The 13,698-nt window shown below is 36.8% G+C and overlaps 1 protein-coding gene and 1 non-coding gene across 18 annotated transcripts in view; one reads left to right on the plus strand and one right to left on the minus strand.

Annotated features, from left to right (window-relative positions):
• Positions 1 to 13,425, plus strand: part of CREM (cAMP responsive element modulator) — a 103,804-nt gene extending 90,379 nt beyond the window's left edge. For 14 of the 17 annotated variants that reach the window (XM_070429496.1, XM_070429505.1, XM_070429515.1 and 11 more), the window contains 2 exons: positions 2,127 to 2,283; positions 8,427 to 8,924. In XM_070429496.1, the coding sequence (XP_070285597.1) occupies positions 2,127 to 2,283; positions 8,427 to 8,571 (302 nt within the window). In that variant the 3' untranslated portion in view covers positions 8,572 to 8,924. Of the gene's footprint in view, positions 1 to 2,126; positions 2,284 to 8,426 lie in introns of all 17 variants that reach the window. The other 3 variants (XM_070429635.1, XM_070429571.1, XM_070429552.1) reach the window with 1 other exon arrangement.
• Positions 6,395 to 6,497, minus strand: LOC138999827 (U6 spliceosomal RNA). Its single transcript, XR_011469458.1, has one exon. It is a non-coding gene; the product is annotated as a U6 spliceosomal RNA (small nuclear RNA).
• Positions 13,426 to 13,698: the final 273 nt, after the last annotated feature.

Genomic DNA, 13,698 nt, shown 5'->3' on the forward strand with positions numbered 1-13,698 from the left:
TAGAGAGAGAATAATGAACCCTTCTGTACCTTTGTATTAATTTTATTGCACTTATTTGTGAGCAATTTGGCAAGAACAAAACCAAGGTCTGCATCCATGCTGCTTAAAATGTTAACATGATGACATGTAAACTTCTCCTTCGTCACTGCTATTGTTCCAATTTTAGAAAGCCTTTGTAGGCTCCAGCTGTTCCATTGTTTCAGCCTTTATTATCCCATAACCTTTTTTCCTGATGTGGGTAAAGAGAACAGAGAAGAGAACTGTTATTCTGTGCTTCAATCTTCTCTACAATCTGATTTAAATATATATTTTAAATCTTTAGTAAATTAATAGTTTATAATTGACTTGAAAATTCTCTCCAAATATTTCAAAGTTATAAAATTTCTGACATATAATGAGACTTCTGTGTATATACTATTTTAAATTGTCACAAAAACAAATTTAGGATTTTTCCCAAGTTGGTGATCATTATTATATTTATCATAATTTCTACTTATTATTATTATTTCTTATATTACATATAGAAGGAAGAAGCAGTACAACATTATAAATGGTATTTTTATTTGCCCTATGAAGACCTCTGATCTTTACCCAAAGCCATATTTTTATTGTTTTATTCTTTCCTCTAATTCTTAACCCTGGGGGAGTGGGTGGGGGTAAAAACCTGGCATTTACCCCCAAAAGAAACATATCGATGAATTTTGATTAACCTTTTAATTTAATTGGCTAGTTTCAGTGATATTATTCTATTTACCTGAAAAAAGCATTTGTCTCCCTTTTGAGTAAAATTTCAGTTCTTAGTCAATGGATATAACATATTTTAGTGAGATATAGAAGCAATGTGTTTCATATTTTGATTAGCATTTGGTTCAGACCAAGTTTTATAGGATTTAATAACCTTTAAACCCATTTTCTTAAATTGATTTCTGAGGGAGCATATATTTTGTCATATCTCATCAGAATGTCACATGAACTCTGGATTACATGTTCTCAAAGTTGAAACAGTGATGGTAGGAATGTTATCACTTCAACCCATCTTTCTGTTTTAAAGAAGTTTTTTACTGCAGTCGATACACACATTTTGATTATAAATCAAGACACTTTGAGAACTTTAGTATGCAATCTGAATACTAAATGAATACTGTCATTTAACTATGATTATACTATCATTAGAAAACATACGTTTAAATGACTATATTATTATCTCAATAAACCTAAGACAGACAAAAATTATCATTCCCCAGAGAAACCAGTTTTAAAGAGTTTTGCTGTTTTGATTTTTATTTGCTTTTAAATGAAAATACAGTGAGTTAGTATTTTCCTTCCAGTACTTCAGTCATATTCTGGTGTTAGGACTTCCACTTAAAGAGATTAGGTGAGAGTAAAGGTTATAGGAAAATTAACTGGATAGAAATGTTCTGCTTAATTAAAATTTTCACAGTGATGTGCTAGAGCCAGCTCCCACTGATTTGCTAGAGCTGATGGTTAAATTTTCAGGATTTTTGTGAGCTGATTGTTAAAATAGCTATTAAAAATGTAAATATATATTTAACAAGTTACTTAAAAACATTAATAAATACTCAAAATTTATCATTTATAATTTTTTAATCTATGCTCTTGCAGTTATTTATATCTATTTTATCTGTATGGTGTGCTACTTACTGTGTATATCTTCCTGACTCTACATTCATTGAAGTCACACTGGTAGCTTGAAATTGGCCATGGTGCAAGCATTTACATCATGGGAATTGACATGCTACAGACGTATCAGGGCTTTTCCCTCCACAAATCTGGTTGTTAAACATTTATCAGCACACCACTGATTTTAGACTTAGCGAACTCTCAGTTGAAAAGCCTCTCTACTTTTAGCCTTTGATAAAAACTTATCTAAAATGCAGTAGGGCATTTTTCTACCTTAAATGTATAGAGCATGCTGAATATCATTGTTCCAAGTACTGAAGATCTTTGATACCTACGATTTCTATAATGCTCAGAATAGTCATCTTAAACATTAGCAAGATCACCTCTTAGAATATGTAATAAGAAGTATATTATTTCCAGGGCAATTTTATTTAAAGATATCAAGTTTTAAATTGTTTATATAAGCATGTAATATTTCATTGCAGCTGCCACTGGTGACATGCCAACTTACCAGATCCGAGCGCCTACTACTGCTTTGCCACAGGGAGTAGTGATGGCTGCCTCACCAGGAAGTTTGCACAGCCCCCAGCAACTTGCAGAAGAAGCCACACGCAAACGAGAGCTGAGGCTAATGAAAAACAGGTAAGATGGTTCACTAGAAATCAGCAACCACTTATAGGACATACAATTTGTTACTTTGGGATTTTTAAAAAATTACTTTTCCTAAGCTATTTCTCCCAAGTTCAGTGTGAAATTGGCCATGGCATTTTATGTGGATTTGTGCTCTGCATGATAGATTGTCTGCTAGTCAGAGTTCCTAATCATGAAACTATTTTATCAGGCGGAGATTGAATCCTGTGTTACAAAGGTAATGTCTGAAAGATACATTAATTTTTTTTAATGATGATGGAAGGGCTTTATTACAAATAAAATTTTATTTTGTACTTAGTATTTACTTTGTGAAGTTAGGTGATAAGTGTAGTTTTCTAACTTCTTTATTAGTAAAATAAATTTGTATGCGATAAGAATTTTCTTAAGTTTTTGTTTATTTAAATTTATTTATTTTTTATTTCTTGTTAATCCTCACCCAAGGATATTTTTTCCATTGATTTTTAGAGAGGGTGGAAGGGAGGGGGAGATACAGAGGGAGAGAAACATTGATGTGAGAGAGACCCATCAATTGGTTACCTCCCGTACATGCCCTGACCAGGGCCAAAGTTTGAGCCTGCAACTGAGGTACATGCCCTTGACTGGAATCATACCCAGGACCCTTCAGTCTGTGGACCAATGCTCTATCCACCAAGCCAAACTGGCTAGGGCTCTTAAATTTTTTACATATTTCATTTGATCTATTTCTTAACTTTGTTTTTTCTTGATTGTATTTGAAATACATCTTTATTCTGATAAATTGTAGTCAAATGAAAATACAAAACAACAGAAAGAATTAAAATTACTCATAGCCCCACCACTTAGAGATACCTACTGATATTATCTGTAATAATAAAAGCGGAATATGTAAATCAACTGAACTGCCGAGCAGCAGACGACCGTCCTGACGACCTTCCAGACGAAGCTGGGGTTGCTAGGGCCGAGGCAGCTGGGGCTGCGAAGGCCTGCTCGTGAACGAATTTCGTGCATAGTAGTATATACATTTCCAGCCTGCTCTCTCTCATTTTCTCACTTGTTTTTGCACCCTATCACTGTAACTTTATTATTTTATTTTGTTAATCCTCACCCAAGGATATTTCTTTCATTGACTTTTAGATTTTTAAAGAGAGTGGAAGGGATGGTGGGTAGGAAGAGAGAGAGAGAGAGAGAGAGAAAGAAAAACACTGATGTGAGAGAGACACATCAATTGGTTGTCTTCTGCATGTGCCAGGGCCGGGCCTGGGATCGAACCTGTAACCCAGGCACGTGCCCCTGACCTGAATGGAACCTGAGACCCTTCAATGCATGGACTGATGTTCTAACCATTGAGCCACTGGCCAGGGCTGTAACTTATTTTTTTTTTTAAAGCAGTATATCATACAAATGCTGTTTCCCAAAATTATTTTTTAAAATCTAGTTTGCATATCATTTCTTGGTTCAATTTTTATTATGGATAATGGTGCAAATTAATCTGATTTTCAAAATGAACAGAATAATAATAGTCTGGTTTCCCAGTACTCTTGTTACCTTATTTCTAGGTTTTAAATAATGTCCTCATTGTAAGAAAACAAAACATTTCAGATGGAATTATGTGTTTTCCTATGATCAGGACCACATGGGAGTAGTTAATTTACTAGATTTTAGCAACCTAGTTAATGTAGAAATTGTGGTTTCTGAGCCTCTCAAAAACAGAAACAACTGCTGAGTTCATCACTATCTTTTGTAACAGAATCTGAAGCAGTAGAAGCTATATTCAGGTTACTAATATAGCCTTTTAAATGGCACAATTTGATATATTATAGGACTTCTTATGTTTGCTACAGTTCCTAAGTTTATCACAAATCATGAGATGGAGTTTTCTACCCTGTGAAACTCAACGGATTACCAGAAAGAGACTCATTAGATACACACATCTTTTTTAAAAAATATTTTTTTTATTGATTTCAGAGAGGGAGGGAGAGAGAGGTAGAAACATCAATGATGAGAAAAAAAATCATTGATTGGCTGCCTCCTGCACGTCCCCAGTCCCCGAGCCCGCCACCTGAGCATGTGCCTTGACCACGAATCTAATCATGACTTCCTGGTTCATAGGTCGATGCTCAACCTCTGAGCCACACCAACCCCGCTAGATACATACATATTTATCACTGGTTGTTCCAAGTTTATAAGCCATGCTGGATTCACATTTTGCATCATCAGTATTTTGCTCAGAAATTCTGAAGGGCCTTGAATGAGTGGGGCTCACATAGTATCATAGTTGTTTTGTGGAGATTTTGTTATCGAAGATCCCTAACTTTGATTAGATGGAGGAACATGGATACTTTAAAACTGCACTTTCAGAGATCTTAGGCTATGAATATAATTGTCCCTCTGGTCATAGAATGTACATTGTGAGGTTCAGTTTAGAATGTAAAGTGTGATGATAATGCAAAATTGTTCATCCTTGTCTTATTTTCCCAAAGAAAATAAAAAGGAAGAGCTAAAAAAGTAGCCTTCTTATCTCCCTTTTGTCATTTTATACCTTTACTTTTAAATGCATTTTTTCTTGATTTCAGAAAGGAAGGGAGAGGGGGAAAGAGAGATAGAAACATCAATGATGAGAGAGAATCATTGATCGGTTGCCTTCTGCACACTCCCTACTGGGGATGGAGCCCTCAACCTGGGCATGTGCCATTGACTGGAACTGAACCTGAGATCCTTCAGTCCACAGGCTGATGCTCTATCCACTGAGCCAAACCCGCTAGGGCTACCTTTATTTTTATATTCAAAAATTTTGTCAGAACTACCAAAATGAAATAGATAAAATATTAGGCAGTAGGTTCCTATAAAAGGTGCCCCACAGCTACATACACACACATATCAGTTCTCCCTGAAAGGGGAGGAGGTTGCATTTTTTTGAAATTTTAAAAAAATAATTAGTTAATAACTTTTGGATAGCATTTGTGTTTGGGCTGTAAATAACTAAAGGGAATGGAGGTGTTATTTTGATTGCCAGTCCAGAGGTGCATGCAGCCAGAACAAAGGCTCCACAGTGTCATCAAGGATCCAGCTCCTCCTCCCTGCTCTGTCATCTTGAGTGTGACATTTGTTCCTGTGATTACAACATGGCTGCCACACCTCCAGGCATTACTTCAGTCAGGAAGAAGAGAGATGAATTGGAGCTGGAAATGGGGGCTGGTTAAGTCTGACCCTTCTAAACACTTTTCCTGGAAGACCCTGCCAACAACTTTCACCCACATTTCATTGACCAGAAATAGCTAATAGAATCTCTAGCTGCAAGGGATTCTGAGAAGGGTCTATTTTAGCTTTCCAGATCTCAATTTCAGAGCAAGACAAAAGAAAAGCAGATAACAAAGGGCTATTAGGTTGCTCAGTATCTGTTGAGTAAATACCATATGTAAGTTTTAAGTGCTTTATAACTACTGTTTCTATAACTGTCACCTAACTTTCACATGTGGATAGGGCTGGTTATTATCCTTACTTTACAGTTGAGGAACTAAGGTTCAGAGAGTTTATATAATAAGTTGGTTACACAGTGCAAAGTGGACAGAACCTGGATATGCAATTAAGCGTCATTCCGGAGCTTGTCCACTGCATCAACACCAGAGTCACCCCAAAAAGACCTCAGTGTGAGCTTCAGATTTAACTTTATGGAAAGAATATAGGTTTTACTCATTAACATGAAAGAGCTTTATACATTCTTCTCTTTGGCTAGCATTTATAATGGATATTTAATTATGTTTCTACCAATCTGGAGACAGTTTTTATATTTTTACAGCCTTGTCAGCTTTTCTTGTTTACCATGTATTTTCTCTCCATGCTGAAGATATATCCAGACAAATGCAAGGCCTGAAAACTGAGCTAACTATTAATAGAAGAAACAGGTGTTTTGAATAGCTGAGAAATACTTAGGAATGTGCCATCTACTAGTGTGATTATTTAAGCTTTGTGCTTGGAACATTTGACTCTGGTAGCACACACATGCACGCACGTGAAATACCAAGTATGGGTATTCACAGTAAATAGTACACCTTGGTAAACACAAATTTAAAAATTGACCAGCCCACAACATTGCTGTTACATATTTATTTATTATTTATTTATTTAAAATATGGAACACTTCATGACTTTGCGTGTCATCCTTGCGCAGGGGCCATGCTAATCCTCTCTGTATCATTCCAATTTTAGTATATGTGCTGCCAAAGCAAGCATCTGTTACATATTTAAATTTTCATTTAATGGTGAATTCTTTTAAAAATGACTATCTTCCTTCCATATTTGGAATTTAATATAATGATTTATTCATGAAAACCTTAGTTTCATTAAATGTATTTTAGCTCCTCCTGGAAGAGTTGAATTGTGTTCCCAAACTGGCAGATTTATGTGTGCTTGAATTTATTCTTAACTTTTTCCTGTACATCATTTAGATTAAGTTAATCTATATTTATCAGATTCAGTTCACTTGTATATTATTACTGTTTTATTAACCAGTTGAGAAATCTGAGAACTTTGTGGGTTCACAGGGTGAGTGCATTGTTCTTGGCTAGGAAATAGGGGTGATTTTTTCCTGCAGTTCATTGGGATTTCAAGTTCTCTTCTTTTCTGCTGACTTTAGCTTCCCACAGAGAAAACACAGATAGACAATTATTAGTTAGAGTCAACTATCCTAAAAATAGAGCAGAATTGGCCAAATCTGTTGTGTGCATCAATCCTAGTTCAGAAATGCAGCGATGGTAATTGGCTTTACAGTAATTGGTATTTAGACATTCAACACAACTTTTGATAAAATGTTGAATTGTCTTGCAATGTAGGATTTTTTTTAAATGTGAAGGTTACCCCAAAGGCATTTATTCCGAATTGTAAACTCCAAAAAAAAAATTGTTATTAGGATACATCCTATAAAAGAATTAAATGATGTAGTTGCCATCCCCTCCCCGCCCTGAAGAAAAGGAGAAAGAAAATGTTAGCTGTTTTCATAGTTTTGTTTTTTGGGGGTAGGGTCATGCATGAAAATGACTGTAAATCATCTATTTATTGTGTTTGTTGCTTTGGCTGCTGGTCTATTCTTTCCTTTGGGCATGCCTACAGTACTTTAAAATTCAGTATATTGGTTAGTAAAGGCATTTGGTGAGAGAACAGTCTTGAAGTGCGCTTTTGAGTTATTCAGTAGCTTCTTTTTCATGGTTTTAATTGTGGTGTCTCACATTCCTGGATTTAAATTGTCTGAATTATTGAGTATTTATTATGTACCATGCCTTCTTTCCTTTTTTAATTTCCAGAAGCAGAGTTTATTTCATTTTTGTTTATGAAAATGTGCATGATTTATAATTCATTTATTGTTATTTTTATTCATGTTGTTTCCCAATCAATAAACTGTTTCTTGCAGTTGTGATTGATTTACTTGTTTCACTGAGATTTAGTCTTGAAGAATTAAAATCTCCCAAATTGACATTTAAGGTTTCTGTGGATTGATTTTTGTAATTATTTTTGATCAAATAAAGTTAACTGATGGAATATGTGACTTTTGGTGGATAAAAATGACTAAGATAATTGAAAGGATCTGTAAATGTTTTTGTAGAAATTCCACTTGGGGATGTGGTTCTACTGTTTTAGGTTACTGAAAACAATTCTTGTTACAGTTCTCATGGAATGTATGCCCTAAGAAAACACCATTTACGATGAATGCTGGTCAAATGGACTGCTCTCAAGTCATTCCTGTTGTCTTAGAGCAGTGATGACGAACCTTTTGAGCTCGGCGTGTCAGCATTTTGAAAAACCCTAACTTAACTCTAGTGCCGTGTCACGTATAGAAATTTTTTAATATTTGCAACCAAAGTAAAACAAAGACTTATATTTTTTGATATTTATTTTATATATTTAAATGCCATTTAACAAAGAAAAATCAACCAAAAAACAAGTTCACGTGTCACCTCTGACACGCGTGTCATAGGTTCGCCATCACTGTCTTAGAGTCACCTTTAAAAATGGCATGTGCTTCGGTATATTTGTTGTGTGGCTTTGTACAGACCTTACCTAGGACTGACTGGCTGTTGAGTTTGGGGGGTCAAAGTTCACTGAGCCCCTCTGGAGTGTGCGGGGAGGTTGTTCCTGAGTCATTTGCCTTGTGTTGGTTCCAGGGAAGCTGCCCGGGAGTGTCGCAGGAAGAAGAAAGAATATGTCAAATGTCTTGAAAACCGTGTGGCTGTGCTTGAAAACCAAAACAAGACTCTCATTGAGGAACTCAAGGCCCTTAAAGATCTTTATTGCCATAAAGCAGAGTAACAGTCTTTGACTTGGATCTTGTTTACTGTGAACTCTAATCAAGGCAGGAGATGGAGCAATTCTACTAATTGCCGTGTGGACATATGGAAGGGACATTTGTGACCCTTAAGAATCTGGTTTGGCTTAGTGTTTGAAATTTAATTAGAAATGTTGTTCCAAGATTTGGAGTGCAACCATGTCACATATACCAAGCTTTCTTCAGTCTGTTTGTCAATAGCATGCATGCAAAAATTGTTTTGTTTGCCCTTTTGCTTCTACTTTTTTTCAGGGAAGCTGCTAAAGAATGTCGACGTCGAAAGAAAGAATATGTAAAATGTCTGGAGAGTCGAGTTGCAGTGCTGGAAGTTCAGAACAAGAAGCTTATAGAGGAACTTGAAACCTTGAAAGACATTTGCTCTCCTAAAACAGATTAGTAGAAATATTTAACTATGAACTGAATACAACATGTACAATTGCTTTTGAAGGCAATACAATATGTAGCCGACAAGAATTATGGCTTTTTTCCTTTGTATCATTCATCATATTCTCGAAATTCTAACATTCCTAAAATGCTTCATTGTACGTAGTTAACTTAGCTGTAACTTCAATTTTTTAAAAGGGACAAACTATAAAAAATTGTATTTAGCAAATTCTTAAAATGAAATATTTGTAAGACTTGTTCCAATGCCACATATTTGCAGTTCCCAATTTCGGTGTCCTCAGTAGTGTCCTATGCAATAAAATTTTCTGCAGGTCTTTTAAAAATCATTTTAGGAAAGGATGATCAAAGGTAATGCATCCGGCAATACAATAAAAGTAAACCACAAAAAAATACTTCAGGAAAGAATTGAAAGAAACTAGTGACATGCCTTTATGAAAATAAGAGCCTATAAATGAATTTATGGCATTTGCAGATTTTTATAATCAGTTGCTTTGTAAGGGAAATATTGCGTTACTGTCCTTGAATGCCATAGTTGAAGGACATTTTTAATAGAACCATGTTGAGTACACATGTAGTGTTTAGTGGTCATTTAACTATCTGAACGTTTCCTACAGTTTTTACTCTATTGTGTAATAGAAAAGATCTTGCAGAAACTCCAGTGTCGATTTAATGTTACCTAATGAAAGTTACAAAAAATTGTTAATAACTTGGAATGGGGTAGAAGTTAGAGTTAAAATTGTATTTGCAGACCTTCAAGGGTGCTCGAGCTGATTTCCACACTGGGTCTGATTTCTGCAAATGCTTTTTCTGCCATCTCATCAGAAGGATGGCCCCAGAGCTGCTACACAGAAGAGCCACTGTTCAAGTTCAGCTTGTGTGGTAGAGTAGGCCTCTCTGCACATGGTCTGGAAATCTGCTGATAGACTTCTATTTTGAGTTTTAGGTAACAACTATAGGAGTTTTAAAGTAAAAACAACCCAAGATTTTATTTTCCATTTCAAAATAGCTTGAAGTCTACATTAGGTCAAATACTTTTATGTTAGCACATTTAGATGAAGTTCATTACATTGAGACAGCAGTATTATTGCTGGTATCCACATTTCATTCTATGCTTATAATAAAGAGCTTCAAGGTATAAGCCCAAAGCCCTAACCATGCCCTGTTCTTTGCCTATGTCTTCTCTCATTCACTCTTAAGACCTTTGTTGAAGGCTTACTCTGTGCTAGACTCTGCTATATTTTCTACTATAACTTCTGCCTTGTTGAGGATGCCGCCATCCCACCCCTAGTTTCAATAATAGAACTGGCCAATCCATGTGGGGAGGTATAGCAGTAGGAGGTCATTTATATAGCATCTAACTACTACTCCCCCATCACAATTCTGTCACTTATTTGTAACTCCCAGAAGGCAGGGCATACCATTTGGAGCTTTCTTTAGAAATACGGATCCTTCTTTCAGAGTCTGAGCTCTAAATTTATCTCAATTTTTGTCTTATAGAGAAGTTAGATGAGGAAAGAAGACAAGGAAGAAGAGTAAGGAAAACCCCAAGTTTCAGGTGAAGAAAAATGATCCTTTGTACTCAGTCAATCAGTCAGTCATTCGTTCAGTTAGTCACTAAATCAAATGTGTGCCTAATGGCAGACACAGAGAAGACTCAGGAGTCAGCAGACAAGCAGTAAATGCTATGTGCTAGAATTAGAGAAAGATGTAGGCAAGGATTTTATAAGAATATTTCTATAGGAGATAGATTTTGAACCAGACCTTGATGTAGTAATGCTGGGGAGGAAGGTCCTCTAGACGAAATCCAGAGCACACACTCCAAGGTGCTTGAATTTAGGAGAGGGGGAAGGTCAAGTCAGTACTCACACAAGAATTAGTTTGGTCTAAAAAAGAATGTGTGCTTCACTCTAAAATAGTTATTTCAGAGGAAGAGGATTGCATCTGATTACTTAGGACCGAAAATAAATGTCCCCTCATCTCCATAATGCTTTAAAAATAAAATTTTAGCCCTGGCCGGTGTTGCTATGTGGTTAGAGCGCAGGACTGCAGACTGAAGGGTCACAGGTTCAATTTTCAATCAAGGGCACATACCTGGGTTGCAGGTTTGATCCTGCGTGTAGGAGGCAACCAATCTGTGTCTCTCACATCGATGTTTCTCTCCCCCTTCCCAACCTCCCTCCCTTGCACTCTCTAAAAATCAACGGGGAAAAAATATCCTCCAGTGAGGATTAAACAAAAAAATATTTATAAATAAGTAAATAAAATGTTATTATCTCACCAAATAAGTCCAGAGGTAGGAAATCCTAGGCTGCTCAATATAGAGACATAATGGCATCACAACCAGATCTTTCCCCCTGCTCTCTGTTCAGGCTGGGTCCCCTGATCTAATGTTGCTGCCGCAGTTTCAGGGAGGAGACAGGCAGCATCTCTTCCTTTTGTCCTATTTGAAAAGCAAGGACAACTTGCACAGAGGACCCTCTGAGTTCTTACTAGCTAGATTTTCATCATAACCAGTCACTGGAAAGGAGAATGGAATTAAAAGCACTGGATTTCCAGTGAAAATTCAACTCCTGGGGCTGGGATGGTCCCAGGCTTCTGTGAGGCATGGCCATCAATATCGAATAAAATGGGTTCTGGAAGAAAGCTGTTGATGCAACTGACAATGTTGCCATCCAGAGATGGTGAGGACATACATTGCTCAGGAAGGTGGTAACAGCTTCAGCTGAGCTCTCAAAGGTGCACTGGAACTGAATTCTTGCTCATTCAATTTGTCCCTGAAACCAAAGTTCTTGCTATAAAAATAGCTTGATTTTATAACTCTCCACTCAGCCTCCAATAGATACTGCCTACAAATGCGCTGAACACAGCAAGCAGTAAATTGGAAGCTGCATGGATATCTACATCTTGACAACATAGGTTCATAGAATCCAGAGCTGCATTTGGGGTGGGGGGGATTCATTCCAAAAGTTTCAGAATCATGACTTTTGAATATAGAAATTACTGATCCTGGATCATGGGGTTACACCACCTTGTCATTATGTAGTTCATAATGTTAAAACATTTGAAATGGGGAAATAAAAGAAGTGAAGTTCTCTGTGTTGAAATGTGTTTGTGCACTACGCTTGCCCAAAACAAGACATATTCCATCCCTTTTCCGTTTTCTTCTTGTGTCCAGTACATGCCGCTCCATGTGTGCCTAAAGCACACCTTTAAAATATATGGTGAGGACTTGTGGGGCCAGCACTGTGTTTTTCTAGACTGCAGTGAAAAGTCATTAGGCAATTCGGACATGTTTGAGACAAGCGGAGCTGTTGCCAGCCAGCTGGCCATGACGTCGTTTCATCGTAGTAGACCAAGATCCTCAGAAATGTGCCCCTTCTTTACTAAGGTCATCCTAAAGACACAGGCCTGCTTCTGAATTACTTAAGCTTGGTGTATCTTAATCTTTATGCTTTATGTGTAGCTTTTTTCCATATAAATCATTTTCTCATAAGTACGTTTTTAACACTTTGTTCTTCAAAAACTCATTTTGCCATGTGATAACTAACATAATGAGATTTAAGATATTTATTTCAGGACTATTCTCTTTTTTTTTTTTTTTAAATATATTTTATTGATTTTTCACAGAGAGGAAGGGAGAGAGACAGAGAGCCAGAAACATCAATGAGAGAGAGACATCGATCAGCTGCCTCCTGCTCACCCCCCACTGGGGATGTGCCCGCAACCCAGGTACATGCCCTTTAACCGGAATCGAACCCGGGACCCTTCAGTCCGCAGGCCGATGCTCTATCCACTGAGCCAAACCGGTTTCGGCAGGACTATTCTCTTTATACACAAATAATTCCAGCAGGGATGGAAAATGAATAAAAGGAGAAAAATAACTGCTTTGTTATACTATATTGTATTTGCTCAAATAAAATACAACCTTTGTTATTTCCTTTTTTCTTAGTCCTCACCTGAGGATATATTTTTACTGATTTTAGAGAGAGGAAGGGAGAGGGAGAGAGAGAGAGAGAAACATCGATCCATCTGGGGACCAAACCTGCAACCTGGGAATGTGCCCTGACAGAGAATTGAAACCATGACCCTTCCATGCATGGGCCAATGGTCCAACCAACTGAGCCACATTGGCCAGGGCAAACTCTGTTATTTCTAAGCCAGTCAATTTTTTCTTTTTTCTTTTCCAACAAATATACAATATAGGCATTTTATTTTATTTTTTTAATGTTTTTTTTAATTAAATCTTTATTGTTCAGATTATTACAGTTGTTCCTCTTTTTCCCCCCATAGCTCCCCTCCATCCAGTTCCCACCCCACCCTCTGCCCTTACCCGCCCCCCACTGTCCTCATCCATAGGTGTACGATTTCTGTCCAGTCTCTTCCCGCACCCCCACACCCCTTTCCCCCCCCAAGAATAGTCAGTCCATTCCCTTTCTATGCCCCTGATTCTATTATATTCACCAGTTTATTCTGTTCATCAGATTATTTATTCACTTGATTTTTAGATTCACTTGTTGATAGATGTGTATTTGTTGTTCATAAATTGTACCTTTTTCTTCTTCCTCCTCTTCTTAAAGGATACCTTTCAGCATTTCATATAATACTGGTTTGGTGGTGATGAACTCCTTTAGCTTTTTCTTATCTGTGAAGCTCTTTATCTGACCTTCAATTCTAAATGATAGCTTTGCTGGGTAAAGTAATCTTGG

Source organism: Myotis yumanensis, unplaced genomic scaffold, assembly GCF_028538775.1.
Source record: "Myotis yumanensis isolate MYYU_CA2020_CCGP unplaced genomic scaffold, mMyoYum1.0.hap1 SCAF_1, whole genome shotgun sequence".
NCBI classification, from domain to species: domain Eukaryota; kingdom Metazoa; phylum Chordata; class Mammalia; order Chiroptera; family Vespertilionidae; genus Myotis; species Myotis yumanensis.